This window comes from Microplitis mediator, chromosome 3 (assembly GCF_029852145.1).
Source record: "Microplitis mediator isolate UGA2020A chromosome 3, iyMicMedi2.1, whole genome shotgun sequence".
Classification (NCBI taxonomy): domain Eukaryota; kingdom Metazoa; phylum Arthropoda; class Insecta; order Hymenoptera; family Braconidae; genus Microplitis; species Microplitis mediator.
In genome coordinates this window covers 22,960,456-22,985,652 of record NC_079971.1, presented here as the reverse complement: position 1 = coordinate 22,985,652, position 25,197 = coordinate 22,960,456, and the positions used below count along the sequence as shown (strand labels likewise).

At 30.9% G+C, this 25,197-nt stretch overlaps 6 protein-coding genes across 6 annotated transcripts; 3 read left to right on the top strand and 3 right to left on the bottom strand.

The window, feature by feature from the left end:
- Positions 1-2,933: 2,933 nt before the first annotated feature.
- Positions 2,934-3,534, bottom strand: LOC130664770 (histone H2B-like). The gene has a single exon (XM_057464860.1). The coding sequence runs from the start codon at positions 3,508-3,510 to the stop codon at positions 3,136-3,138; it is 375 nt and encodes a 124-aa protein (XP_057320843.1). The 5' UTR covers positions 3,511-3,534; the 3' UTR covers positions 2,934-3,135.
- A 313-nt stretch (positions 3,535-3,847) lies between these two features.
- LOC130665431 (histone H2A) lies at positions 3,848-4,476 on the top strand. Its single transcript, XM_057465813.1, has one exon. The coding sequence runs from the start codon at positions 3,889-3,891 to the stop codon at positions 4,264-4,266; it is 378 nt and encodes a 125-aa protein (XP_057321796.1). The 5' UTR covers positions 3,848-3,888; the 3' UTR covers positions 4,267-4,476.
- A 3,302-nt stretch (positions 4,477-7,778) lies between these two features.
- LOC130665356 (uncharacterized) lies at positions 7,779-12,522 on the top strand. Its single transcript, XM_057465690.1, has 3 exons — positions 7,779-7,956; positions 10,491-10,697; positions 12,005-12,522. The coding sequence occupies exons 1-3, from the start codon at positions 7,850-7,852 to the stop codon at positions 12,114-12,116; spliced, it is 426 nt and encodes a 141-aa protein (XP_057321673.1). The 5' UTR covers positions 7,779-7,849; the 3' UTR covers positions 12,117-12,522.
- Positions 12,523-17,086: 4,564 nt separating this feature from the next.
- On the bottom strand, positions 17,087-17,832 carry LOC130666052 (histone H3). Its single transcript, XM_057466705.1, has one exon. The coding sequence runs from the start codon at positions 17,796-17,798 to the stop codon at positions 17,388-17,390; it is 411 nt and encodes a 136-aa protein (XP_057322688.1). The 5' UTR covers positions 17,799-17,832; the 3' UTR covers positions 17,087-17,387.
- A 261-nt stretch (positions 17,833-18,093) lies between these two features.
- LOC130666056 (histone H4) lies at positions 18,094-18,616 on the top strand. The gene has a single exon (XM_057466709.1). The coding sequence runs from the start codon at positions 18,125-18,127 to the stop codon at positions 18,434-18,436; it is 312 nt and encodes a 103-aa protein (XP_057322692.1). The 5' UTR covers positions 18,094-18,124; the 3' UTR covers positions 18,437-18,616.
- Positions 18,617-19,413: 797 nt separating this feature from the next.
- Positions 19,414-20,470, bottom strand: LOC130666050 (histone H1-III-like). The gene has a single exon (XM_057466703.1). It carries the CDS (start codon positions 20,413-20,415, stop codon positions 19,756-19,758), a length of 660 nt encoding a protein of 219 aa, XP_057322686.1. The 5' UTR covers positions 20,416-20,470; the 3' UTR covers positions 19,414-19,755.
- Positions 20,471-25,197: the final 4,727 nt, after the last annotated feature.

Genomic DNA, 25,197 nt, shown 5'->3' with positions numbered 1-25,197 from the left:
ACGTGGGATCATGTGTCTAGATCAGTTGATATGAAACCGGAAATTAATTATGGAAGAGAATAAAAATTTTCTTAATGATCCATGAGTGTAAATGTATGAGTGTGAATATAGCAGACAGGCGAATTTAAAACTATAAATGAATAGAGTAAATAATTAAAAAAAAAATATTTGAAAAAAACGCACTTGTTAATTTCAAAATTTTTTAAATGTGCATTTTTTCAAATTTTATTTTATTAATCATTTACTCTAGTAATTAATAATTTTAAATTTGTCTGATGTCTGCTACATTCATACTCATAAATGTACCAGTAGGGTGTATCAAAAAAATCGACTAATTTTTTTTTCCTTCATCATATCGAAAATTTTGTTGGAAATGACGAAAAAAAAAATACTGTGAAAGTTTGAGCTCTTGATATTAATATTAACAGCTGCCGCATCGCAATTTTCTATTTCCCGTTTAAATAACATGGGAAAATTTATTTTTTAAGCTTTGGAATTTTGTAGCTCACGGTGGGATCAATACTTTTGAATGTTCAAGACACATTCTTATGGGAAATTTGACGCTCTACAAAAAAGGTCTCTTATAATTTTTCGATATTTTTATTTATTCAAAAGTTATTCAAAGTTAAAGTTAGATTGATGATAATTTTTACATTTTTTAAATTTTTTGACGCAACCATCAACTTTATCGGAAAATTTTATGGGACATTTTTTGTAGAGCATTTTATTTCCAATAACTTATCTCAGAGAAAATTTTTGATATTTCTCACAAGTCGTAAGTTATTGGCAATTAACTGAAAATTTTCTGAAATAATCTAAATTTTGTTGCTTAAAATTAATTACATTAAATTTTCAGTTAATTGCAAATAACTTACGACTTGTAAGAAGTATCGAAAATTATCTCTGAGATAAGTTATTGGAAATAAAATGCTCTACAAAAAATTTCCCATAAAATTTTCCGATAAAGTTGATGGTTGCGTCAAAAAATTTAAAAAATGTAAAAATTTATCGTCAATCTAACTTTAACTTTGAATAACTTTTGAATAAATAAAAATATCGAAAAATTATAAGAGACCTTTTTTGTAGAGCGTCAAATTTCCCATAAGAATGTGTCTTGAACATTCAAAAGTATTGATCCCACCGTGAGCTACAAAATTCCAAAGCTTAAAAAATAAATTTTCCCATGTTATTTAAACGGGAAATAGAGAATTGCGATGCGGCAGTTGTTAATATTAATATCAAGAGCTCAAACTTTCACAGTATTTTTTTTCGTCGTTTCCAACAATATTTTCGATATAATGAAGAAAAAAAAAATTAGTCAATTTTTTTAATACACCATAATGTACCAGACATAAGACAATTATTTAATTACATATAAAAAAATAAAATAATAAAATTTTAAAAAATGCATCTACTGATTTTCAAATTGTCTATACGTGCATTTTTTTATTTTTATTTTATAAACATTTTATATTATTATTTCAAAGTTTTAAAAATTGTCAGATGTCCGCCAACTTCATTGTCTTTACCGATCCTAAAGTTAACATACAATTAACTATTTACGGATTTATTTTTTAAGTTTAATTAAAAAAAAAAAAAAAACTAAAAATATGCACGTGTAGAAAATTAAAAAAACTACAGGTGCAATTTTCTGAAATATTTTTTTAAAAAAATTATTAGACGTTTTTATAAATTCCATGTCTCAAAAAAATTAAATATAATTCTAAAAAGTTTTCTGCAAAATTTTTTATGATACCCAGTGTCAGACATCGAAAAATTTTTTAATTTTAATAAATAATTTTTTGTAATAGAAAAAAAAATTTTTTTAAACTGCAGTTTCATTTATGATAGTAAAAAATTTTTTGATTAAAATAATAATTAATAATTAATTTCACAAATTTCATTAATGTTGCATCATATTATAGGTTAAAACCAACTCCTTTCCCACGAGTTTTTTGAATAAAAATACGATCGTCATTAAAAAATAATAAATCGTTACAGAAAATCAGAGTATCAATTATAATAATTAATAAAAATAATAAATTTAAAAAACCCACCATTTGTCGCGGATTTGTTTAGTCTCCGGACAAGCACAGCAAGGTTTTAATTTCTTGTCATCTTTAGGTTTACTATCACCTTTTATCGGTTTCACTTCTGCTGTCGTAGCCGAATTGCCCATCTTTCAATAACAGATTTTTTACAATTCAGCTAATTATTTAAAATATATACAATTAAATATTGAACTGTTTGGTTAAGATATAAATTTTATATAAATAATTACAAGCTTGAAGGTTAAAGAATTCGATATCTCGATCTCGAATTGTCAGCGCGCGTAATTTGAATACTTCACGTGGTGTTTAAAGTTTTGAATATTTTGGAGTAGAGAAAATTGAGAAAATTGAGAAAATAATAAAAAAAAAAAATATTTTAAAAAATTGCACCTGTAGTTTTTGTGATTTTCCACATGTGCATAATTTTATTTATTTTTTTTTTAAATTAAATCGTTGAAGAAAAAATTCGAAAGTTGTTAATTGTCTGTTAACTTCATGATCCAGAAATCAGCAGACAATTAAAAATTTTCAAATTTTTTTTAACCCATTAATTTAAAAAAAAAACACAAATACAAAAAAATGCACATGTAGAAAATTTAATAAACTATAGGTACAGTTTTTTCAAAAAGTTTTTTTACTATTATTTATCATTATAAAAAAAATTCAAAAATTATAAGACGTCGGCTAACTTCAGGATCATTTCTTAGGAGTTTTTCTTTAGAAATAATTTTTTTTGCGCATGCGCAAATGTGGATGCGCAGAATTTTTGCGCGTTTTTTTTCAAGGGCGTCTTAAGAAAAGATTCGGGGAAATTAATTCATATTTTCTATGACAGTTTAATCTATAGATTATCTAGACACTTTGAGTAGATTTTCTATAGAATTTGTAGGGAGTTTCTATGGATTTGCCAAGACAGTGACAAGGTTGGGTATTCTATAGATTTTTTTTAGTTGTAGGTAGGACATTATATATTTATTAGTAAACGTCATTAACGATTAATATTCAACTTGAGATTAATTTACGTATTAAAAAATTTTGTGGCCCTGAAAAGGGCCGTTTTGTTTTAAGATTTGGATCAGGAAATTTATTTGGAGCTGGTGTATTTAGTGACAGCTTTGGTTCCTTCAGAGACGGCGTGCTTGGCCAATTCACCAGGAAGCAGAAGACGAACTGCAGTTTGGATCTCCCGGGAGGTGATGGTTGACCTCTTGTTGTAGTGCGCAAGTCTTGAAGCTTCGGCAGCGATACGCTCGAAGATGTCGTTGACGAAACTGTTCATGATGCTCATCGCTTTACTGGAGACTCCAGTGTCGGGATGAACTTGTTTCAACACTTTGTAGATGTAGATAGCGTAACTTTCCTTACGCTTCTTCTTGCGTCCTTTCTTGTCACCCTTGGTGATGTTTTTCTGGGCTTTACCAGACTTCTTGACGGCTTTACCACTTGCTTTCGGAGGCATGATGACGGAGCGATGAGTTGACTATTAGAGAGTAGTCGGACTGTGGCAAAAATTTTTTTTCGAGGTGATGCCATAACTTTTGAATCGGTAACTGCGAGGCCAATGGAATTGCGTAAAAGTAAGTAGAGGGGATAAATGTAATCTTATTAGCGCGCTGGTACCGACGGCTTAAAAATAACAACAATAGTAATCAAATCGGGACCTGCGAGCCAATGAGAACGCAGAACTGGTGGAGGAGATAGAAACTCGTTCCGGATTGGGTCGCAGGTCCCGATGAAAAGTTGATAACACTCGATTTTTCGGCGCCATCTTGTATAACAAACCTAGAGTTCGCTCTGTTCACTTGTGTCACGTTTTTTAACCTCAAAACTTATCATCATGTCTGGTCGCGGTAAAGGAGGCAAAGTAAAGGGCAAGTCAAAGACCCGTTCAAGCCGTGCTGGACTCCAGTTCCCAGTCGGTCGTATCCACCGAATGTTGCGTAAAGGAAATTACGCAGAACGAGTTGGTGCTGGTGCTCCAGTCTACCTCGCAGCTGTAATGGAATATTTGGCCGCTGAAGTTCTCGAGTTGGCAGGCAACGCTGCTCGTGACAACAAGAAGACTCGTATCATCCCACGTCATCTCCAATTGGCCATCCGTAACGACGAAGAGTTGAACAAACTTCTCTCAGGAGTCACCATCGCTCAAGGTGGAGTCTTACCCAACATCCAAGCTGTCTTGTTGCCCAAGAAAACCGAAAAAAGCAGCTCATAAATTGAACATCAATTCAAATAACTAAACAAAACGGCCCTTTTCAGGGCCACCAAATTTTTTAAAACGAAAGATTCTTATTTAAGTTCATTATCTGTAAAACTTGTACACTTCATCCATTTATTGCATTATTCCCTATATCAATTTTCTCATAACTCGTTTTAAATTACAAACGTTTTAGAATTTAAATAAATCAAGCCTTTTTTTCACATAAGTATGAATGAAATCTAAAAAATTCTATCATGTCACACATTGCAATTGTTGATCCTACCAAACTCTACTGATAAATGATATCAATTTTCAGCATCAGCAAATTATCATCTATTTGATCGATGAATGAAATATCAAACATCTTACGAAAGTACACGGAGAAAAAAATATTGCTCCTCGAACGATCTAAAGTATAGTAACTCGTAGATCGTTACCACAACAATACGTATGCTTATGGTAACAATACCGTATCGTTCCAGTAACTATCTATTAGATAGCTGTGAGCCCTATACGACTTTCCGTAGTCGTCACCTCACACGGCACCGTCTAACCTAACTAAACATCCATTTTCGCGCCAACTTTTGAATATTGTATAATTATTGCTAGCAGACGTTTAATAAAAAAAATAGTGTAAAAAATAATTGTGATGTTGAAATATGGACCCACGGATAATTAATAAATTAACAGTAGAATCTCCATAACTATGTTGATATATTTATTGATAAGTGTTTTTTATGCTTTTTGTAATCAAATATACATTCATAACCAAAAATCTAAATATTATATATAGTCGATGTTTTATAATTTAAATGTGATACGTAAATAGTAGAAAAATAATTAATAAACAAATGAGATCTGAATTATTATTTAATTTAAAATAAAATTAATAATAAATAAATTCAAAAAATTAAAAGATATATTTATATTTATATTTAAAATTTATTTAGATTATAACTAACTAATAAATCAGTTTTATAAATTATTTTATTTAATGAAAGTTATTTGCTTATCATTTATTTATAAATGATAAAGGTTTTTAAATATCTCATATAATTTGCAACGCGCGTGACGTCAGATAGGGCTCAGAACGATACCGTATAGGTCTCAGAGCTATCCACCGTATTGTTGTCAGAACGATACAGTAGATCGTTGCAGTAACAATCTAGTAGATAACTATAGCGTATTGTTACTGTAACTATACAGTATACTTCTGAGAACAATATTTTTTTCTCCGTGTACTGATCCATTTCATAGCATAAACAAAATTAACAAATCTTGTTCTCAACGTTCAGAGATTCCATAGATCAAAACGAATCAATAGATCTCTGGTTTCACGAATAATCGGATACCGAAACCTCTTATATTATTTGCAGGTGATATTTTTCCTGCAATCGTCTAATCAATAAGATGTTGAACTATAATTTTTACACCATTCAATTTCAAAACCTGAGTCACAATCTTTTTATTGCATCAACAAGGGTGTCATCGAATTGTCCTCAAAGCTAGTTACCCACAATGCTACAAAATGTCAGTTGCTGTTTGTTCCCTATATAGCTACGAAGCAGTTGATATTTATGCCGGATGTATTTAATTCCAATGACTGTTTCAGATAGAAATATTTTTAGTCTTTCAAATTTAATCACTAGTATACTTAAATGCATTTGACTTTAGAACCATTATAATTTCAGCACCAATGTATTAAATCTCTTATAGACTTAAGCCCCATGATTGTTATCATCTCTTATACTTGTTCGAATATAAAAAAAATTTTTAAAACTTATTAATTAACAATAAGAATGCCAGGACGAACCAATGTAAGAGAAATCTGTCTGATCAGTAAAAATAAAGTTTTAAATATATTCGTAGCTCAATATTATTTTTTAGATTTTTGCGTATTCATATCTGGCAATCTCTTTTATATTTTTTGATGTCTTTTTTTTATTGTTGTACTTATGAAGTCGATTATAATAAATGCAAAGTTTCTTTTGTATTTCAGATTCAGCTGATTAACGTTAGCAAATATTTCGCTCACACGCATTCTTTGTCCTGCGAGAATTAGAAATCTTTCAGGTCGACATTTCGTCCTTTTTGAATTTAGCAATAATCTATTTTTCGAAGCATCATTCGAGAGAAGCACGTTACATACATGTAATTTGTGTAGAGCGGTGATTTACTGCAACGAATACGTTTCTACTTTTTTAAATGTTTAAAAAAAAATTTTAATTAGGGGAGGGTGGGGCAGAGCGGCCCCCCTAAGCCAATTATTATTTTTTGTGGCTTTCAACCATAAGATCACTTTACTTTTGTCCTATTTCGAACAAATTTATGGACATTTTGCCAAAATTCTGAAAAAAATTTTTTTTTTTGTGGGCTAGAGCGGCCCCCCTTCAAAAAGTGATAAAAAAAATTTTTTTTTTTCGTTTTTTTTTTTTTTTTTAAATTGTTTTCATCATTAAGAATGTATTTCTTTCTCTTGACAACTATTTTTGGTTTTATATTACTCGAAAAAAATTTTTTAAAGCGTAAAAAATCGTTCACTCTCGATTACCTTAATTACTAATTGTTATTTAATAAAAAAAAAAATCAATTCTATAATTTTACTTTATTTCAAAAATTTATCAACTAAAAAAAAAAATTTAATTTTTATAAATTTTTAGTGACCAAATTTGCCTCTTACATCGAGAAACGGCCGAAAAATATGAAAAAATAATTTTTTCGGAAGTTTTGGCTGGTCCATTTTGCCCCAGGTGTTATGCGAGGGGCTAGAAATGTGGAATTATAATCATTTTTTTTTAATTTGACGATAAAAATATGAAAAAATCACTTTTTCAAAATTTTGGGCTTGTCCATTTTGCCCCAAATGTCATGCGTAGGGGTAAAAATGCGCAAACATATCGGATTTATAGTAATTAGTCGAAAAAAAAAAAATTTTTTTTTTGGTCAAAATTTCAGGGGGGCCGCTCTGCCCCACCCTCCCCTACTTGCTATAAGCAATACTTAATAAAAAAAAAATTTATAATGTCAATAAACAATTTATTACTTTAAATACCTCATAGTCTTTAATTTTTATGCAACTATACATTGTTAAAATAAATGTTTGAAATTTTATAACATTGTATATAACACCATAAAATCATACATTTTTTGCTTGAAATTTTATTGCAAATATCGTATAGAATTTAAAATACATGGTTTTAAAAATGAAATAAAACGTATTTGAAAATTAAAAAAAAAAAGTAATTAAAAATCGAAAGCGTATATTTGAAAATTTAAAAACGTTAATTGTATATTCTATATAAAATTTTAAATCAACTTTTAATCACAAATGTATGTAAATCCATATTTTGTTAAATTTGGTAGATATAGATATAAAAATACATGAGTGGTCGGGTACTAGTTGATTGGTCGGGTATTGGGGCTTTTACCCCTTCCTGTGCAGAAATAGCAGCGAGTGTGATGGCAGGAGGGGATACAAAAGGGTACGGTCTGGCTGCACTGCCAAGAGCTTTAGTGTCCCGCCAAACTTGGTGTTGTGATAGCGCGTGTCAGCATTTTATTTTTTTCAACATTATATTTTCATAAATATAAAAAAAACATGACCCATAGAGTTATTTATCGACGTAAAAACTCTCGTTTAAAGTTTTTTGAAAAAATTCATGATGGCTACTCATATCACTGTTATCAAACTACCAAGGATACCAGGTAATTGACACATGACTTATTAAGTATAAATATACACTGTTAAAAATGTTGTTTGAATTTTCAAAACATTGTATATAACGCAATAAACACATACTAAAACACATGTGCTTGAAATTTCATTACTAATTTCATATACACGGAAAGAAAATTATGGCAGCGGTTCCCATAATTTTGTGAAATTTTTTCCTATACCAACATAGGAATTACGACCATAAATTATGGGAGCGGTTCCTATAATTATAGGAATGTTTCCCATAATTATAGGAATAGTTCCTATAATTATGGGAATGATACCCATAACACTATAGGAATGGTTCCTATAATTATAGGAATGGTTCCTATAATTTATAGGAATACTTTCTATAATATTATGGGAATCATTCCTATAATTTATGGGAATGGTTCCTATAATTTATAGGAACCGTTCCCATAAATTATAGGAACCATTCCCATAATATTATGGGAATGGTTCCTATAATAGTATGGGAACTATTCCCATAATATTATGGGAATGATTCCCATAATGCAATTGGAATGGTTCCTATACCATTATGGGAATCATTCCCATAATATTATGGGAATAGTTCCCATACTATTATAGGAACCATTCCTATAATATTATGGGAATGGTTCCCATATTATCATGAAAAAATTAATTTAAAGAAGTATGGTAATCACTTCTACAATACACAGAAATATTATTAAACATAAAAACAAAAATTCAAAAATTGAAAAAAAAAATCGTATTTGGCAAAAAAACATTAAAATTTTTAACAAGAATTTTTTGTCAGCACAAAACATTCAAGAAAATTCAAATTTTGGGAAATTTCTACACTATTGTGCAAAAAAAGAATTTTATGATATTATAGGGATGGTTCCCATAACATTATGGGAATAGTTCCCATAATATTATAGGAATAGTTCCTATACCAATATAGGAACCATTCCTATAATATTATGGGAACCATTCCCATAATAGTATGGGAATCATTCCCATACTATTATGGGAATGGTTCCTATAATGGTATGGGAACCATTCCTATATCATTATGGGAACCATTCCCATAATGGTATAGGAACTATTCTCATACTATTATGGAGATGGTTCCCATAATATATGGGAACCATTCCTATAGTAGTATAGGTACTATTCCCATACCATTATGGGAACCATTCCCATAATGCATAGGAAAACTTCCCATAATTTTCTTTCCGTGTAGAATTTAAAATACATGTTTTTGAATTTTCAAATTAACACTTTGGATTTTCAAATACTTTTTTTTTAATTTTCAAATACTTTCTTTTTAATTTTTAAATAAATGTATTTGAAAATCTGAAGCGTCTATTTGAAAATTCAAAAGCGTGTATTTTAAATTCTATACGATCGTTATAATGAAATTTCAAACACAATTGTATGTGTTTATTGCGTTATACAATGTTTAGAAAATTCAAACAATTATTTTAACAGTGTATATCACATTTAATACTGTATCATTTTATCATTTATCATACTGTCAATGATGTTCAGTTCAGTCACAAGTTTTATTAACTTTATATTATTGAGGAATCAAAAACTTAACAATAATAAAGTCTGATGTACATCGCTCACATTACTCACACAGATATTATATATTTCACTACACAATCCTTGATTACTGAACGCGCAGCACGTCACGCGCAGAAATTTCATATACAAGCATTTGAATTTTCAAAAAAGTATTATGAAATTTCAATTGGAATTATTAAAACTCAATATGTCTTAGAATTTTCAATACTTGCTTTGAAAATTTAAAAAACACGTATAAATTTTAAGTACGTTTATTAAAATTTATATTTTTTATCTTAATTTTAAATACCAGCTTGATTATTAAATTACGTATGTTTGAAGCTTTTTTCATTGAAAATACAATTCAAATACCTAGTTATGAAAATTCAATTCCTTTTGTATTGTAATTTTCAAATTATTTTTAACAGCGTATACCCAATAATAGAGACCTGTGCTGACACGATTAAGTACACGTAGCCCTCACTCATAGAAATATTTTCAAATCTTTTATAAAGTATCAATTTTTCAAATTTATTAATCCTCGCTTTTATTTTTATTTAATTCAGATAATTATTTTTTATCCTCAAAAATTTATTTTGCTTTCAAAAGTAATTCGTATGACAAAAAATTTTTTGGCTATTGAGGGATTATGTATTTCATGAAATGGTTGGTGATGAAATTATGGATTATTAAAGTAAAATTAAAATTATTTGGGACAACAGATTTTTAGCGTTTCCCAAGAAACTTATTACAATGCAGTGATTTTTTCGTGCCGAGAAAGCTTTTCTTTTCTTTTGAAAATTTTCATATTTAATTCATAATTTAAAAAATGTCTTGCACCGAAAAAATATTTTTTTTTTAAATCCGGGCTTTTAACGGATCCTCCGACTTGTAGTAACCTCAACTACAGCTGCTGTTGTAGCAACTATAATTTCTTTTCCGTGAAAGTTTACTTTTTTTAAATAAATTTATTGTGTATGTATTTCAGATATATAAGATGCTGTGAACATCGAAGTCATGCTTGTCCTGCTCGTGGAAAAATAAAGAATGATGTACTTGAGTTATCGAAGGATCATAACCATGTCAGAGATCCTCAGTTGCAGAAATATTGCATCTTTCAAGATGCATTGTTTATCGCGGCAACGGCACGCCCTTATAGGTCCCTGAGACTTATATATGATCAATTGAGTGTGCAGTAAGTTTTTTCAGTAGCTTAGATTTTTTTTTCGACACATATGTGCCCTTATATATATATATATATATTAGGGTGCATTTATTTTTGCGACTATTTTTTTTTTTTCGCTCCCATCCTGAAAATTTGTTGGAAATACCCTCAAAAAAATTTCCTGCGAGTTTGAGTCCTTAATATTAATATTAAGTACTCGACCACAGCGTGTGAAGATTTCCCATTTAAAATACACGTAAACTTGGGTTTTTATTTTTTAAACTTCTATAACTCCGCGGCATTTTATGATATCATCTCGCCCAAAGTCGGGATTTTCTCAAAATTAAATGCTCTACAAAAGTGCCCGCGGTCACGAAGTCGTAACTCATACGGATGGGATAGTACGGACTGCTAAACCGAATTTTTTCATAGAATTCTTGTTTTTTCTCTCAACAACAAGACCTACAGAAAAAATGTAAATGACTATTTTATTGGAAATTTTATTTCCTACAAAAAAGGTCCTGAGCACCAAATCACTCAGATTGATATTTTCTGAGATATTAGTCAAATAACAAATCAATATTTTCTAAGATTTGATTCGACATTTTATGAGAATTCAATGCTACGTAAACTTCAATAATTAATATCTCAGAAAATATCAATATTAGTAATTTGGTGCTCAGGATTTTTTTTGTAGGAAATAAAATTTCCTATAAAATTGTCTTTTACATTTTTTCTGTTAGGTCTTGTTGTTGAGAGAAAAAACAAGAATTCTATGAAAAAATTCGGTTTAGAGGTCCGTACTACCCCACCCATATGAGTTACGATTTCGCGACCTCGGGCACTTTTGTAGAGCATTTAATTCTGAGAAAATCCCGACTTCGGGCGAGATGATATCATAAAATGCCGCGGAGTTATAGAAGTTTAAAAAATAAAAACCCAAGTTTACGTGTATTTTAAATGGGAAATCTTCACACGCTGCGGTCGAGTACTTAATATTAATATTAAGGAATCAAACTCGCAGGGAATTTTTTTGAGGGTATTTCCAACAAAATTTCGGGATGGGAGCGAAAAAAAAAAAATAGTCGCAAAAATAAAAGCACCCTAATATGTATATATTTGTATGTATGTCTACAGTTATAACTCCCTTGCTGTATCATAAAGTCTAACTATTTCGTTTTTTTCGAGTATGATCTTCTGTAATTAAAAATTTGAATTATTTTTTTTATTTTTTCAATAAACTTATTCTCTATTCTGTCTACCAAATGCGAATTTTCTCATTATCTACTTGAATTCATGTCAATATCGGATGAATAAAAATATATTCTTTTACATAGACATCATGAAGCAGCATCAGAATTCACATGGGCGAAAATGCAGCCGCTTATGGCAAGTTGGCGCCGCAGTGACCGACAAGCTCGTCCACCGATTCCAAATAATCTACAATAGTTCGCCAATTATTTAAACATGCCACAGTGGGCCAATTTAAAAAGCTACCCACAAGGACAATTAAGTGTTTCTACGTGTGCAACACCTGATGGCAGTTTTTTAACCATCCTGTATAACTCGAATTTTGTACAATCTGTAACGAATATAACAACATTATTCATGGACACAACTTTCAAGATAACGCTTAAAAAACCAAAAATTTATCAAATTTTTAAAATTCTTGGTTTAATTAACGATAAGAAAGTTAGTAAACTGAAACAAAATCTGAAAAGCGGCTGACCCGCAGATGATCTCTGCAACTTTCTACTATTTTTGAGCTTATATCGTTTAAAATATTTAGTTATATGTACTTTAATGAGCTCCACGAGCTCAAAATATAAGATATCTATACATTCTGTACTTAAATCTCCAATAAAATTTAATTTTTAGATGAAATTGTCTAGAATGTTTTTTATAATACAGTTTTTTATTTTATCCTCGTGTTTGGTGTTAAACTTCTAGTAATTTACACTAAACATATGTAATATAAAAGAATTAAATTTCTAAATTCGATAGTCTGACCATTATCGTTAGGTGTATCATGATTGTAATTAAAGCGTCGAATACACCAGTCACAAAAACCGAGAGATATTACTAAATACCAAATTTGCAAATGATTTTCAACATACTATAACTTAGAGAAAATGGCTGTACAGCAAAAACTAAAAAAAATAAAATTATACATTTTAGTGTCTACTTTTTAGACCTAGACTTGGAGATTTTATCATACACTGCTCCGGAGTAATCTTAGATCTTTAGAAAACTACTGAAAAAAAATTTTTAATTTTTGCCATTAATAAGATACAGAATGAATCATTTTTTATTTTAATAGAATATAATTACTTGTTAGCAAGAAAATTTTTTTTGTAAAATAGAATACAGTTGAAAATTTCTCAAACTGGGAACTTTTTCAATACCGAGATATTTTGCACGACTGTTAATGCGAAGCATTAGAGTGTGCTTTACGATAGAAAAATACTTTACAATATTACTGCCCTGTTATGACAAAACGACGTATCTCGAGATACGCTGTTTTGTCGTAACAAAGCTAAAAAGGTTTATTTAGTGTCACTTAATAATAGGGTATCATCAAAATTTTACTAATTTAATTAATTATGCCAATAATATTGATCAAATGTGCGTATAAAAGAAATGAAAAAAAACGTATCTTTTTTGCATTGGAAATTTAATTCTTCGAGTTACAGCTTTTTGTCATAACAATTTCATCTATTTACCAAAACAAGCATTAGTTTCTTACGATAAAAAAATCGTATCTCGAGATACGTCGTTTTGTCATAACAGAAATTAATTTTTCTGTTAAATTGTACTCAAATTCTGTTAAAACTTTAAACGCTATTTTCTCGAAACTATAATTTTTGAGATAGGGGAGGGTGGGGTAGAGCGGCCCCCCTAAGCCAATTATTATTTTTTGTGGCTTTCAACCATAAGAACACTTTACTTTTGTCCTATTTCGAACAAATTTATGGACATTTTGCCAAAATTCTGAAAAAAATTTTTTTTTTTTGTGGGGCAGAGCGGCCCCCTTTAAAAAGTGATGAAAAAAATTTTTTTTTTCGTTTTTTTTTTTTAAATTGTTTTCATCATTAAAAATGTATTTCTTTCTCTTGACGACTATTTTTGGTTTTATATTACTCGAAAAAAATTTTTTAAAGCGTAAAAAATCGTTCACTCTCGATTACCTTAATTACTAATTGTTATTTAATAAAAAAAAAATCAATTCTATAATTTTACTTTATTTCAAAAATTTATCAACTAAAAAAAAAAATTTAATTTTTATAAATTTTTAGTGACCAAATTTGCCTCTTACATAGTGGAACGGCCGAAAAATATGAAAAAATAATTTTTTCGGAAGTTTCGGCTGGTCCATTTTGCCCCAGGTGTTATGCGTAGGGCTAGAAATGTGGAATTATAATAATTTTTTTTTAATTTGACGATAAAAATATGAAAAAATCACTCTTTCAAAATTTTGGGCTTGTCCATTTTGCCCCAAATGTCATGCGTAGGGGTAAAAATGCGCAAACATATCGGATTTATAGTAATTAGTCGAAAAAAAAAAAATTTTTTTTTTGGTCAAAATTTCAGGGGGGCCGCTCTGCCCCACCTTCCCCTACGTCGTTTTGTCATGACAGGGCAGATTAGGACATTGTGATAAAGCTTCAGTGAGTTACATAAACTTAAGAAATGATACAAATTACTGCGCTACAAAATTAACACAGAAAATTTATCCTAATTTCATTTTCATTCTATTGTTAATAAGAAAAAAAGCATCATTTTATTTTTTAATTCGAAAAATGCTCATATTAAACTATTTAGTTTTGAAGAAAAAAAAGACAGTATAGTTTTAAAAAATTACTAAATTGCTAAATTCACTCCTTCAAAAGTTGTTCAAGGTTGAAGTTAAGTAAAACGACTTTAATAATCTTGAATAACTTTTGAAGGAGTGAATTTAGCGAAAATTGTTAAGAGACCTTTTTTGTAGAGCATTCAATTTCCTTCAAGAATATTCATTGACTTTCTCCGGAAACTTATTTTTACATATATTAAAAAATTCCAAAGTTGAACAATCAAATTTTAAAATCATACCAATGTTCAAAGCATGATTATAATGAAACGGTTTAACTGATGAAAAATTTCAATCAAACCCTTTTTGTAGAGTATCAAATTTCCTTCAAAAAATGTTTCCAACTCAATTTCGATTATCTCGATGGTTTGAGAGTTACGAGACAAAAACCCGCTCATTAAAAAAAAAATCAAAAATTGCGATGATACACCTTTCAATTTCATTATTAAGGGCTCAAATTTTCACAATAATTTTTTTTTGTCATCCCAAATAATATTTTCACAGTATCGTTAAAAAAAAAAATAGTCGATTTTTTTGGCCCAGTCTAATAATTATAATAATAGAAGTGACAAAAACTGAGTTGATAAGTAAGAAAAATAGTCGGCACATGTTTTTCAATGTCTTCAGGAAAAGAATGACGTCTGTAAGTCGAAAAAAAAAATTATCACGATAACATAATTTCCCTAATCAAAAACTTTGATTGAAAAATTCAAATTGGGTTTAAATCGGAACTTTCTGATTGGCTCAATAGGATTGAATCGAGTTTAAGCGAAAAATGATAAATTTATTTTTCGATTATTTTCCGATTTAATCTTATTGAAAAATTTCAATCAGATTTAATGAGAGTAGTGATAAAATTATTTAATAATATTTTCAGAAGAGAACGAGAAGGTTTATTACGCATTTTAGAGATCGATGGAAAACCTAAAAATCAAAGACACAAAAAAGTTGATCCCGCTAAAACAATAAAATGTGTTCCAAGATCCAGTATGGGGAAGTCATTTGCGGATGACCCTAGTGAGTTGAAACCAGAACCAGTATTTATGCTCACAGTCAGGTATTTATTTAACAAGTACATTTATGAACGAAAATAATTTATCTGTATAAACAAATAACCCATGTTAATTAAATATAATATGTTTTTCCAGAGTTTCACTCGAAAAAAAGTAAGCTGGAGCTTAATTTAGGAATTCACACTCAACAGGATCAGGGCAATAAGACAAGACATGATTATATAGAGATTAAATGCAATCAAAAGTATTAAAATTTCAGAACCAGTTGTGAAATCTCATATTTATGCGGCTAAAAGGTAAAAAAAAATTCAATCATCATTTATTTATTGAATATTACAACAAATATTCTGTTTTAAGAATACGGAAGAGACCTTGCCAATGCCTATATACGACTATTGCAACTGCGCACTCACGAACTTAACAGTGGACCTCGAGAGATCACTGTTGGTTTCATTAAATAACTGCGTACGATTTGTATTGCGAATTAAGAGAGATGAGCATATATCACAGTATCGACATCGATTAGGATGGCTAACACCTCATAGTCGTAGGCTACAGCTTGTCTCGTGCGAATTCTATAAAGCTTTATGTCTTATGCGACCAGGTCTTTTTGGGCATCAGTTAGTCCTCAGGCCCAACATTGCGTCTCGTAGAGATTTAACCAAGACAGATACTCTTTTAGTTCCATTTGCTCGAACAACAACTTACCAGAAGTCATTTTTGAATACGGGTTGTAATTTCTGGAACTCGCTTCCAATCGAAATTACGACATCAGTAACTTTAGATGAATTTAGAAGTAAATGCTATTTGTATCTAATGGATCTAGAAAATAAGTAAGCCTTAATGAATTAAACTATTGTATTGTTGGAATGAGTGAGTAAGCGTCTAAATTATATTGTATTCTGTTGAGTTCATTTTAACTCTGATTGCTAATAACAATAATAATAATATAACATGTATATTGATATTTGATCACATGGAGCAGCAGCTCCATGATCGTAAATAAATAAACTAAACTAAACTACACTAAACCTTTGAGGAATTCTGCTGATGTTCACCAGGAAAAGAAACCGACGGATTAATTTGAAAGAAATAATCAATCCTCCAACAGATGCACCATTGAAGCTGTATACCTCTTACTTTATGAATTTGTAATAAATTTATATCATAATTTTTTTGTTTGTGTATATAGATATACAGTTTGCATGGAGTGACCACTTCTCAATTCTTTTCAATCAATATTTTTAGTCAGGGCGGTTACAAAATGCATCCACTTTGCTAATAAAGAATCATAGTTATTATTACCGTTAATTGTCATCATCTTATAATCGTTGGGATTCAGAACATAATCAATTTATTACTGAAATTTAATTATTAATGAAATCCTCAAAAAATTATTGCGATAGTCAGCTAATAGATTGCATGCTTTTTGTGCTGAAATTAATTCCGAAAACATATAACAAATTTATTAGTTCAAATAAAAAGATTTGGTAGTTAACCAGTCCATGGATTTTTAATGGAAGTAGTTAAATAACCATATAAATATATGTAGTGATCGGCAATTGGGATTTTAATTTAATATGAAGACATTGAACCTTAATCTATGAAAATAGAAATAAGGGTGAAAAAAGAAAAAATTCTCATAAAAAAGGAGCCTCATAATTAGTCATTTTCATCCGATTGAATCTAATTATATTTCGTATGGTTGAGTAGATGATAATAGATATGGTGAATTAATTATATATTTAATATAAGTTAACAAAATAAATTAGAAACGAGTTAAATTTTCTTAGTTTGAAAAATTTGGTGGCCCTGAAAAGGGCCGTTTGGTTTGTAAGTTTTGGAAGTTGAGATAACTTAGGCACGTTCTCCTCGAATACGACGAGCCAACTGGATGTCCTTGGGCATGATGGTGACACGCTTAGCGTGGATGGCGCAGAGGTTGGTGTCTTCGAAGAGACCAACTAAGTAGGCCTCGCTGGCTTCCTGGAGAGCCATCACAGCTGAGCTCTGGAATCGGAGATCAGTCTTGAAATCTTGGGCGATTTCACGAACCAGACGTTGGAATGGAAGTTTACGGATGAGAAGTTCCGTGCTCTTCTGGTAGCGACGAATTTCACGGAGAGCTACTGTGCCGGGACGGTAACGATGAGGCTTCTTGACTCCTCCGGTGGCTGGCGCACTCTTACGAGCGGCTTTAGTAGCCAGTTGTTTGCGTGGAGCCTTTCCACCAGTCGACTTACGAGCGGTTTGCTTAGTACGAGCCATTGCAAGGTAGCGAGAGACTTAACGTAACGACACGTCCAAGAGATTCAGGCGAATTAAAAAAATGGCGCCCGTTTTTGCCTTTTTGTCAACTTTCTCGCCACGTGGCGCGTTGTGATTCGTTCATTTTTGGTAGAGGGAGATAATTTAACGAACGTTTCTGTGATTGGTTCAAATTCAAAGGTGGGAGAAAAATTCACCGATTCGTTGCAATTGAGCAGAGAGGGAAATCGTAAGAAAGTGCTTAAATACGGCTACTTTGGATTTCGAAGTCACAATATCTCCGACTCTTGTTGACTAACCGTGTTCGTCTTCTTAAACTCGTGAAAATGACTGGTCGTGGTAAGGGAGGAAAAGGATTGGGTAAAGGAGGAGCCAAGCGCCATCGTAAGGTTCTTCGTGACAACATCCAGGGTATAACTAAACCAGCGATCCGTCGTCTGGCTCGTCGTGGTGGAGTCAAGCGTATCTCTGGTCTGATCTACGAAGAGACCCGTGGAGTTCTCAAGGTCTTCCTTGAAAATGTGATCCGTGACGCTGTCACCTACACCGAGCACGCCAAGCGTAAGACCGTCACTGCTATGGACGTGGTCTACGCTCTGAAACGTCAAGGCCGTACTCTTTACGGTTTTGGAGGTTAATTTTATCATTCGACTCAGCAAATATCAATTAAACCAAACGGCCCTTTTCAGGGCCACCAAATTTTTCACACGTAAAAAATGAATCAAGTTATTAAATTTTCAATCCCATTGTAATTCTAAGTTAACAGTAACTAAATAATAATTCTTCGATTTCTCCAATACTTGCATTTCGACCTAACTACCCAGTTCCAACACCTATGAAATGTCGATCTGTTTCAAGGCAATGAAAAAAATCCTAACTCGACCTTTCAATATTTTCTAGTATCTAATAATTTCATTGTTTATAAATAAATCGAAAATTACTTTCTATTCAGCTAAAGTTCACTCTCGCCACACCACCTGAGAACGCCGCGCCTCACCAGTAGGTCGGCAGCACTTGCCGATATCGACCGCTGCGCGCGAAATTTCAGCCAATAATAAAATCTATAATTCAAATTGATTAGTTCCAAAATTACACAAAAGAGCTGCGACATGAAACGCACTCATTGGCTGAAGTTCCTAGATGCCACTGGAATTTTCTCATTGGCTGAAAAATCATCTGCGACTTCTACTAATTTTCCCATTGGTCAATCTCTCTGACCCCACTAGGAAAAAGGAAAAAGCTCTTGACCGGTGGTTTTTTCCGCTTGTGAGTAGAAGTACCGTTTTTGGCCACTTAGAAATTTTGAATAAAATAATTTGGAAAATACGCAACAACATAATTAATTTTTTTAAATGTGATTGAAGATATTTTTATCACACTATTGCAATAAATTTTTTTTTGTACGTTTTCATTATTTAAAATGAAGTATAAAATATCCAAAAATGGAACAGTGGTCACAAATGGAACTTCTACCTTATATTCCAAATCTATATTCTACTGATTACTTGTAATAATTACTGGTTTCTAATTTATTAATTTTAAATTACTGAAGCAAATTCATTTTTCTTTAATGATTATTTACAGTTTTGAATATAGCTAGTATAAATAAGTTTGGTGGAAGTATGAAGCGAGATGAAATTTTATAGCATGAATCAAATTGCAACAGACCTAAAAATATGAATAATAAAAAACTAAAAGTCTCAATTGAAGTAATTAGAAAAATAGGTAACTTGTTTAAGGAGATGACATTAACTATCAAAATTTACATGGAAACCTTCGTAATGATGAAAATATTATTTAGGAATTGTAATTATTAAGGGTCAACAGAGGAAGATCGTGGGTGATCGATATCTTGAACTATTTCTAAATCTCAAAGAGTTCTTTCCGTTTTGAAAAATTTGTTTGGCCCTGAAAAGGGCCGTTTGTTTTTAAATGTATATGCAAATGGATTGAGTATTTAATTCCTGACTGCAGGTGCTTTCCTAGCTGCAGGTTTAGCTGCTTTTGGAGCCGCAACTTTCTTGGGTTTAGGTGACTTAGGTTTAGCTGTTGGAGCCTTGGCAGCTTTCTTGGCTTTTGGAGAAGCAGCAGCTCTAGTTTTGGCTGGTGCTTTGGCGGCTGGTTTCTTGGGCTCAGATTTTTTAACTGGTGCTTTTTTGGGTGATGCAGGCTTCTTGACAGCTTTGGCTTCACCGGTTGCTTTCTTGGCTGCTGGTTTTTTGGCAGCTGCAGGTTTCTTTGCAGCAGCGGGTTTCTTCGCGGCAGCTTTAGGTTTAGGTGCAGCTTTTTCAACTGGAAGTTTGAATGATCCAGATGCGCCTTTTCCTTTGGTTTGAACCAGAGTTCCCTTGATGACGGCGGCCTTGAGGAACTTCTTGATGAACGGTGCTTGCCTTTCAACATCAACCTTGTAGGTTGCAGCGATATACTTCTTGATGGCCTGAAGAGATGATCCCCCACGTTCACCAAGAGATTTGATGGCAGCAGTGACCATGTCTGCAGCACTTGGATGAGTTGCCTTCGTTGCTGGTTTCTTGGCAGCAGCTTTTTTGGGCGAGTCGACCTTGGCCGGAGCCTTCTCTTCAACTAGAGCTGGAGATACAGATGTCTCAGTCATCTTTACGAATATTAGTTCAAGTAAAACTTTGAGTAAACCCAAGAATAGCTTCTAAAAACTGACGTTAGTAGATTGTGGCGCCACCTCCACTGAACGCAGGCCCAACCCTGTCACGCGGACCATGGAGAGAGACTGCTCTGTGACTCACCAGAATCATGTCAACAAATTTTACTCAGCGGTGTTCAAGCTTCACATTTATTTACATTTTTTAAAATATATCTCTTGGAATTTATGATAAGTAATTTTTTTTTCTGCTAACAAAATGTTTGATAATAATTTACAAAAATTTATTTCACTAAAAAATTAATATATATCTAGTGTAATTGGCATTTTGCCAGAACACTATGGGTTCGGAAACTATGAATGCCGCTCTAATAACTTAAATTAATAATAATATATAAACATAATCATCATATAAATAATTATGAAAGATACCTTGATGTTTATCGATCTTAAAAAAAATATCATACCAATCAAACCATACATTATTACATGTAATTTAAATATATACACTCGGGTCTTACGAACAAAGATCACGCGCGTTCAATCGGTTCTTATTTTTTACTCTTTAAATTTTCATTCCCATAACAAAATTTATTAATAAACCATAAATGTTATACTGTTTAAAAATTTTTGTACGAAGTAATTGCAAAAAAAAATCATTACGGACTATAATTGAGTAAAATTGATAACTTTAGGTCGTGTTAAAAAATGCTAACTATGTCTATCTTGCAATGGAAAATGATTACCATCTCAATCTGATAATCATTATCATGCTTTTACGTTAACTATTCGTTGCTTGTATAGTAATATTAACTATTACTGATAGTACTAGTTACCATCTAGACAGTAATATTTCTTATGTCTAAAAATTTTTTAATTTTGCCTTCTGAGATAGTAACGCTCACCATCTCCAATGGGAAAAGTTGACATAAAAGAATGAGAATCATTAAAACGTTAAGATAGAAATAATTACTTTGTTAAGATGGGAAGTATTACCACTTTTTTTTCACCGTGTAGTTATCAGAAAATAATCCGATGCAAAATGCAATAATATTAAAATTTGAATTTATAAGTTCTTTAAGGAATTTTTTTATCAAAGAGTTCCGAAAATGTTCAAAATTAGTGTCAGAGTCGAAATTTAAATCGTATATTAATTTCCGTTGACATTCTCTCTCAAATTGAACCAGTGAAAAGACCTGAAAATCAGTGAATATTCACTGCGAATCAGTCCCAAGTATATCACTGATTCAATTAATGATATACTTGGGACTATTTTTGCAGTGAATATTCACTGATTGCAGTATTTTTCACTGATTCATTTTAAGATAGTTGAAAACGTAAATTAGAACTTTTAAGACTTAAATTATAATTAAATCTCCTGTCAAATTTTTTTGAAGTACCAAAAACCTAAATAAGACTTTCGTGAACATAAAACGTAGGAAAAATTATTAAGATTTCGAATAAAAAAATTAAATAATCTTAGCATTTTGTTGCGACTAAATAATCTAGAAACTACAAGTCCATTAATAAAAACCCTACCACCTGTGGAAAAATCCCAAGAGCCTTGCAGATGTAAATCCTCTTTAGTCCTGGTGCATTTATTTCCTGTAAAAAATTTCTGGTGTGAAATTGGTTCCCGAGGGTTTTACATGGTGACCTTGGTGTGAAACATCGAACCATGTCTTTTTAACATGGAGTTATTGCAATTTTACACAGCAGAAGATGTTATTAGCTTAAAATTCATACGTTGTCCGATCATATGATCTGTAATTAAAAATTACCCAATAACTGTTTTTTATACTAAAATTTATTAAATTAACTTTAACTACAAAAAATTATTCGCTACCTTTCTTTAGTAATGAGTTAAAAAAATTACAATTAATAACTGAACTAACAAAAAAATTGGTCAGGTTTTTTTCATTAAAAGAATTATTCATTACAAGTTACAGTATAATCATTAATTAAATGTCAATTGCAGACTAACAATGATAAATAAACCTTTGTTATTGATATTTGTACGACCTTTACAAGGTTTTTTATGGTGCAAACTTGATAAATTTACGATTTTTATACCTAGCTAATGTAATTGAGAGAGAGCCCTTAAGTGTATACCCTGTTTAGAAAATTAACAAAAACGACAGGTTTTTTTTCTCTTAATATCCTGTCAATTTTCATTGCTTAATAAAAAACAAAATAATTTGACAAGTAAAATTATTGTATTTTAGCACTTTTCCTGTTACGAAAATTTAAAAAATACGGGATATTATTGTTTAAGCATTAATTTACTAATTTTCTTTTTTTCATATTATTAGAACTCATGAGTTATTTGTCTGAAAATTAATTGTTTGTTGTTGAAGGCTTTACCGTTGTGTTGGATACTGATGAAAAGAAAAACTACTCATTCTGATGAAACAGGGTTGTAATTTTTTGAAAATCAAGAGGCACCGCACATTCATCCACAAATAATTATGACGGATTTTGAAAGCGGATTAAAAAATCCCATTCGATCGGTTTATCCACAAGCTGTTCATACTGGGTGTTACTTTCATTTTTGTCAGGTTGGTTTTAAAAGAGCATTTATTATTTGCATAATTTTATTAGAGCAGAAAAAAAATATTTTACTTTCATTAGAAACTTTTTTCATTTATTTATAGTATTGTATTGATTGTTTACCTTTAGGCGATTACAAAAAGATTAAAGCAGCTTGGGCTGCTAGAATTGATTCGCCATTGGAAATATGGATAAATATTTGTTAGGAAAATTATGGCATTGCCTTTATTGCCTCCAGCAGATGCAGAGCAAGGGTTCAGATGGTTACAAGCTAATACTCTTTTAGAGATTTTGGGAATATTTCAAGAGTTTCTTTTGCATTTTAATGATCAATGGATCCGGATAGTGCCACCAACATCATGGAGCGCTTATCGCTATATTCACCGCACTGATAACTTTACTGAAAGTTATCACAAAACTGCTAAAATTCGTTTCGGAGAACATCCTTCAATTTGGGATTTCACTGGTGAGAATTTAAAATTGATCGTTTATATTTACATATGGACTTTCACCGGTTTCAACTAAACCAAAAATTTGCTCTACATGGTATTTATCTATATCTACTCTTCTTCTATATACCGTAAATTCAAAAAAAAAAAAAAAAAATAAAAACTGACAATCGATTAACTTTACAGGCAGTCTCTGCACTCAAAATAAATCTATCAGTACGTTATTAAGCTTCGCGAGCTGAGATCATGAAACGTCTATACTTCAGCTCTTATCTTAGCTCAAAAATTTAAGATTTAACATATTTAGTTAATAACATTAATAACAAAAATAATACTTTTTTTTTTATTTGAATTTTGTAATTTACTTTACATATTGTGAATAATGAAAATTGCATAATCTCGATATCGTATTGGAATTACAATCTCAATTTAGTATTTTCAACTTCTTTTCTTAGTTTCCTCATTCTTTTAATTTTCTGTATTCTTTTTGTTTTCCTATGTCTAATATAGATCCTTTTTTTAGAGAACTTAAATAAATATGTTTTTATGAAATTCCATATTACAAAATAATGTCTTATAATATTTATTAAAAAAGACAACTCAATCTTTTGTAATATGGTGTCTCATATACTTTTTCGTGTAGAGTATATTTTACACAATTTTTTGTTGAATTAATAAAATATTAATTGGATGTATTTTTCAGAACGCCTCACTCAGTTACAAGCTGTCACTCAAATAGAGTACATATCTCTACAAAATGGTTTAGATGTAAGTAGATCAGCACGGCCTCAAACAATCTGCACAAATTTAAAAATTGAAAAAGCCTGGAATTTATATCACGCGGAGTCATTAGACATCTCAAATTTCCTTGCATGTGCAAGTAATTTTTTGCGCGCATTTCAATGGGAATTTCAATAACCTGCCGAAAACCAAGTGGTAGCTAATCACCAAATCAACGTTGCTGGTATTAAATGCTAGTGATTATTTTTTTCGCGTTTATAATTTACGAAAATACACTCATTCAAAAAATTAAAAGAGCAGATAAATTTTTTAATTTTGAGAGTGTTGGTCGTTTTAAAAAACAAAAAAAAAGTATTTCGAAACTTTCTAGTTTTCGAAACTTAACATGAAATATTTTTTTTTTATTGGAAAATTTGTCTGGAGCCTAAATACAATTTTGGAATTGGAAAAAATTTTAAAAAACCTTCTGTTGAGTTATATTTTTTTACCTGACACCGAGATTGATTGACTGAAAAATTTTTCATTTTAGGATTTAAAAACTATTGACATTAAAAGCTCCCAATCACTTGTTTTGCTTCTTGAAATAAACACTGCTCACTCAAGTAGAGCTTTTTAAAGTTCACTAAAAGATGTAGAAATGTATATACTTCCTTAACTCTTTGACTGAGTGTGTATTTCGTTTAGGTTAAGGTAATAATAAATTTAATTAATCTAATTTTATTTTAGGTAATGCTGTTAATGTGTTCCAAAACAATTACGACCATCTTTTAGTATTTTTAGAGCTCGACGTTTTATACTATGTTCAGCGGTATATGTCAGTACGGCTATTGCGCTGTTCTACCGGTTGCTCGGGAGCATTGGAATAGTCTAGCTCAGAAAAAGTCCTTGCTCCAAAAAATCTTTTCTTTCTGTGTTGTTAGAGAGCTTATCCTATCGATGCAGTAAAATTCGTCCTATCGCTGCAATAGGGCTAGTTTTATAGCTTTGATATGATAATTTGAATCTTACTTTCATGTAATGGAACCATGAACCTTGAATT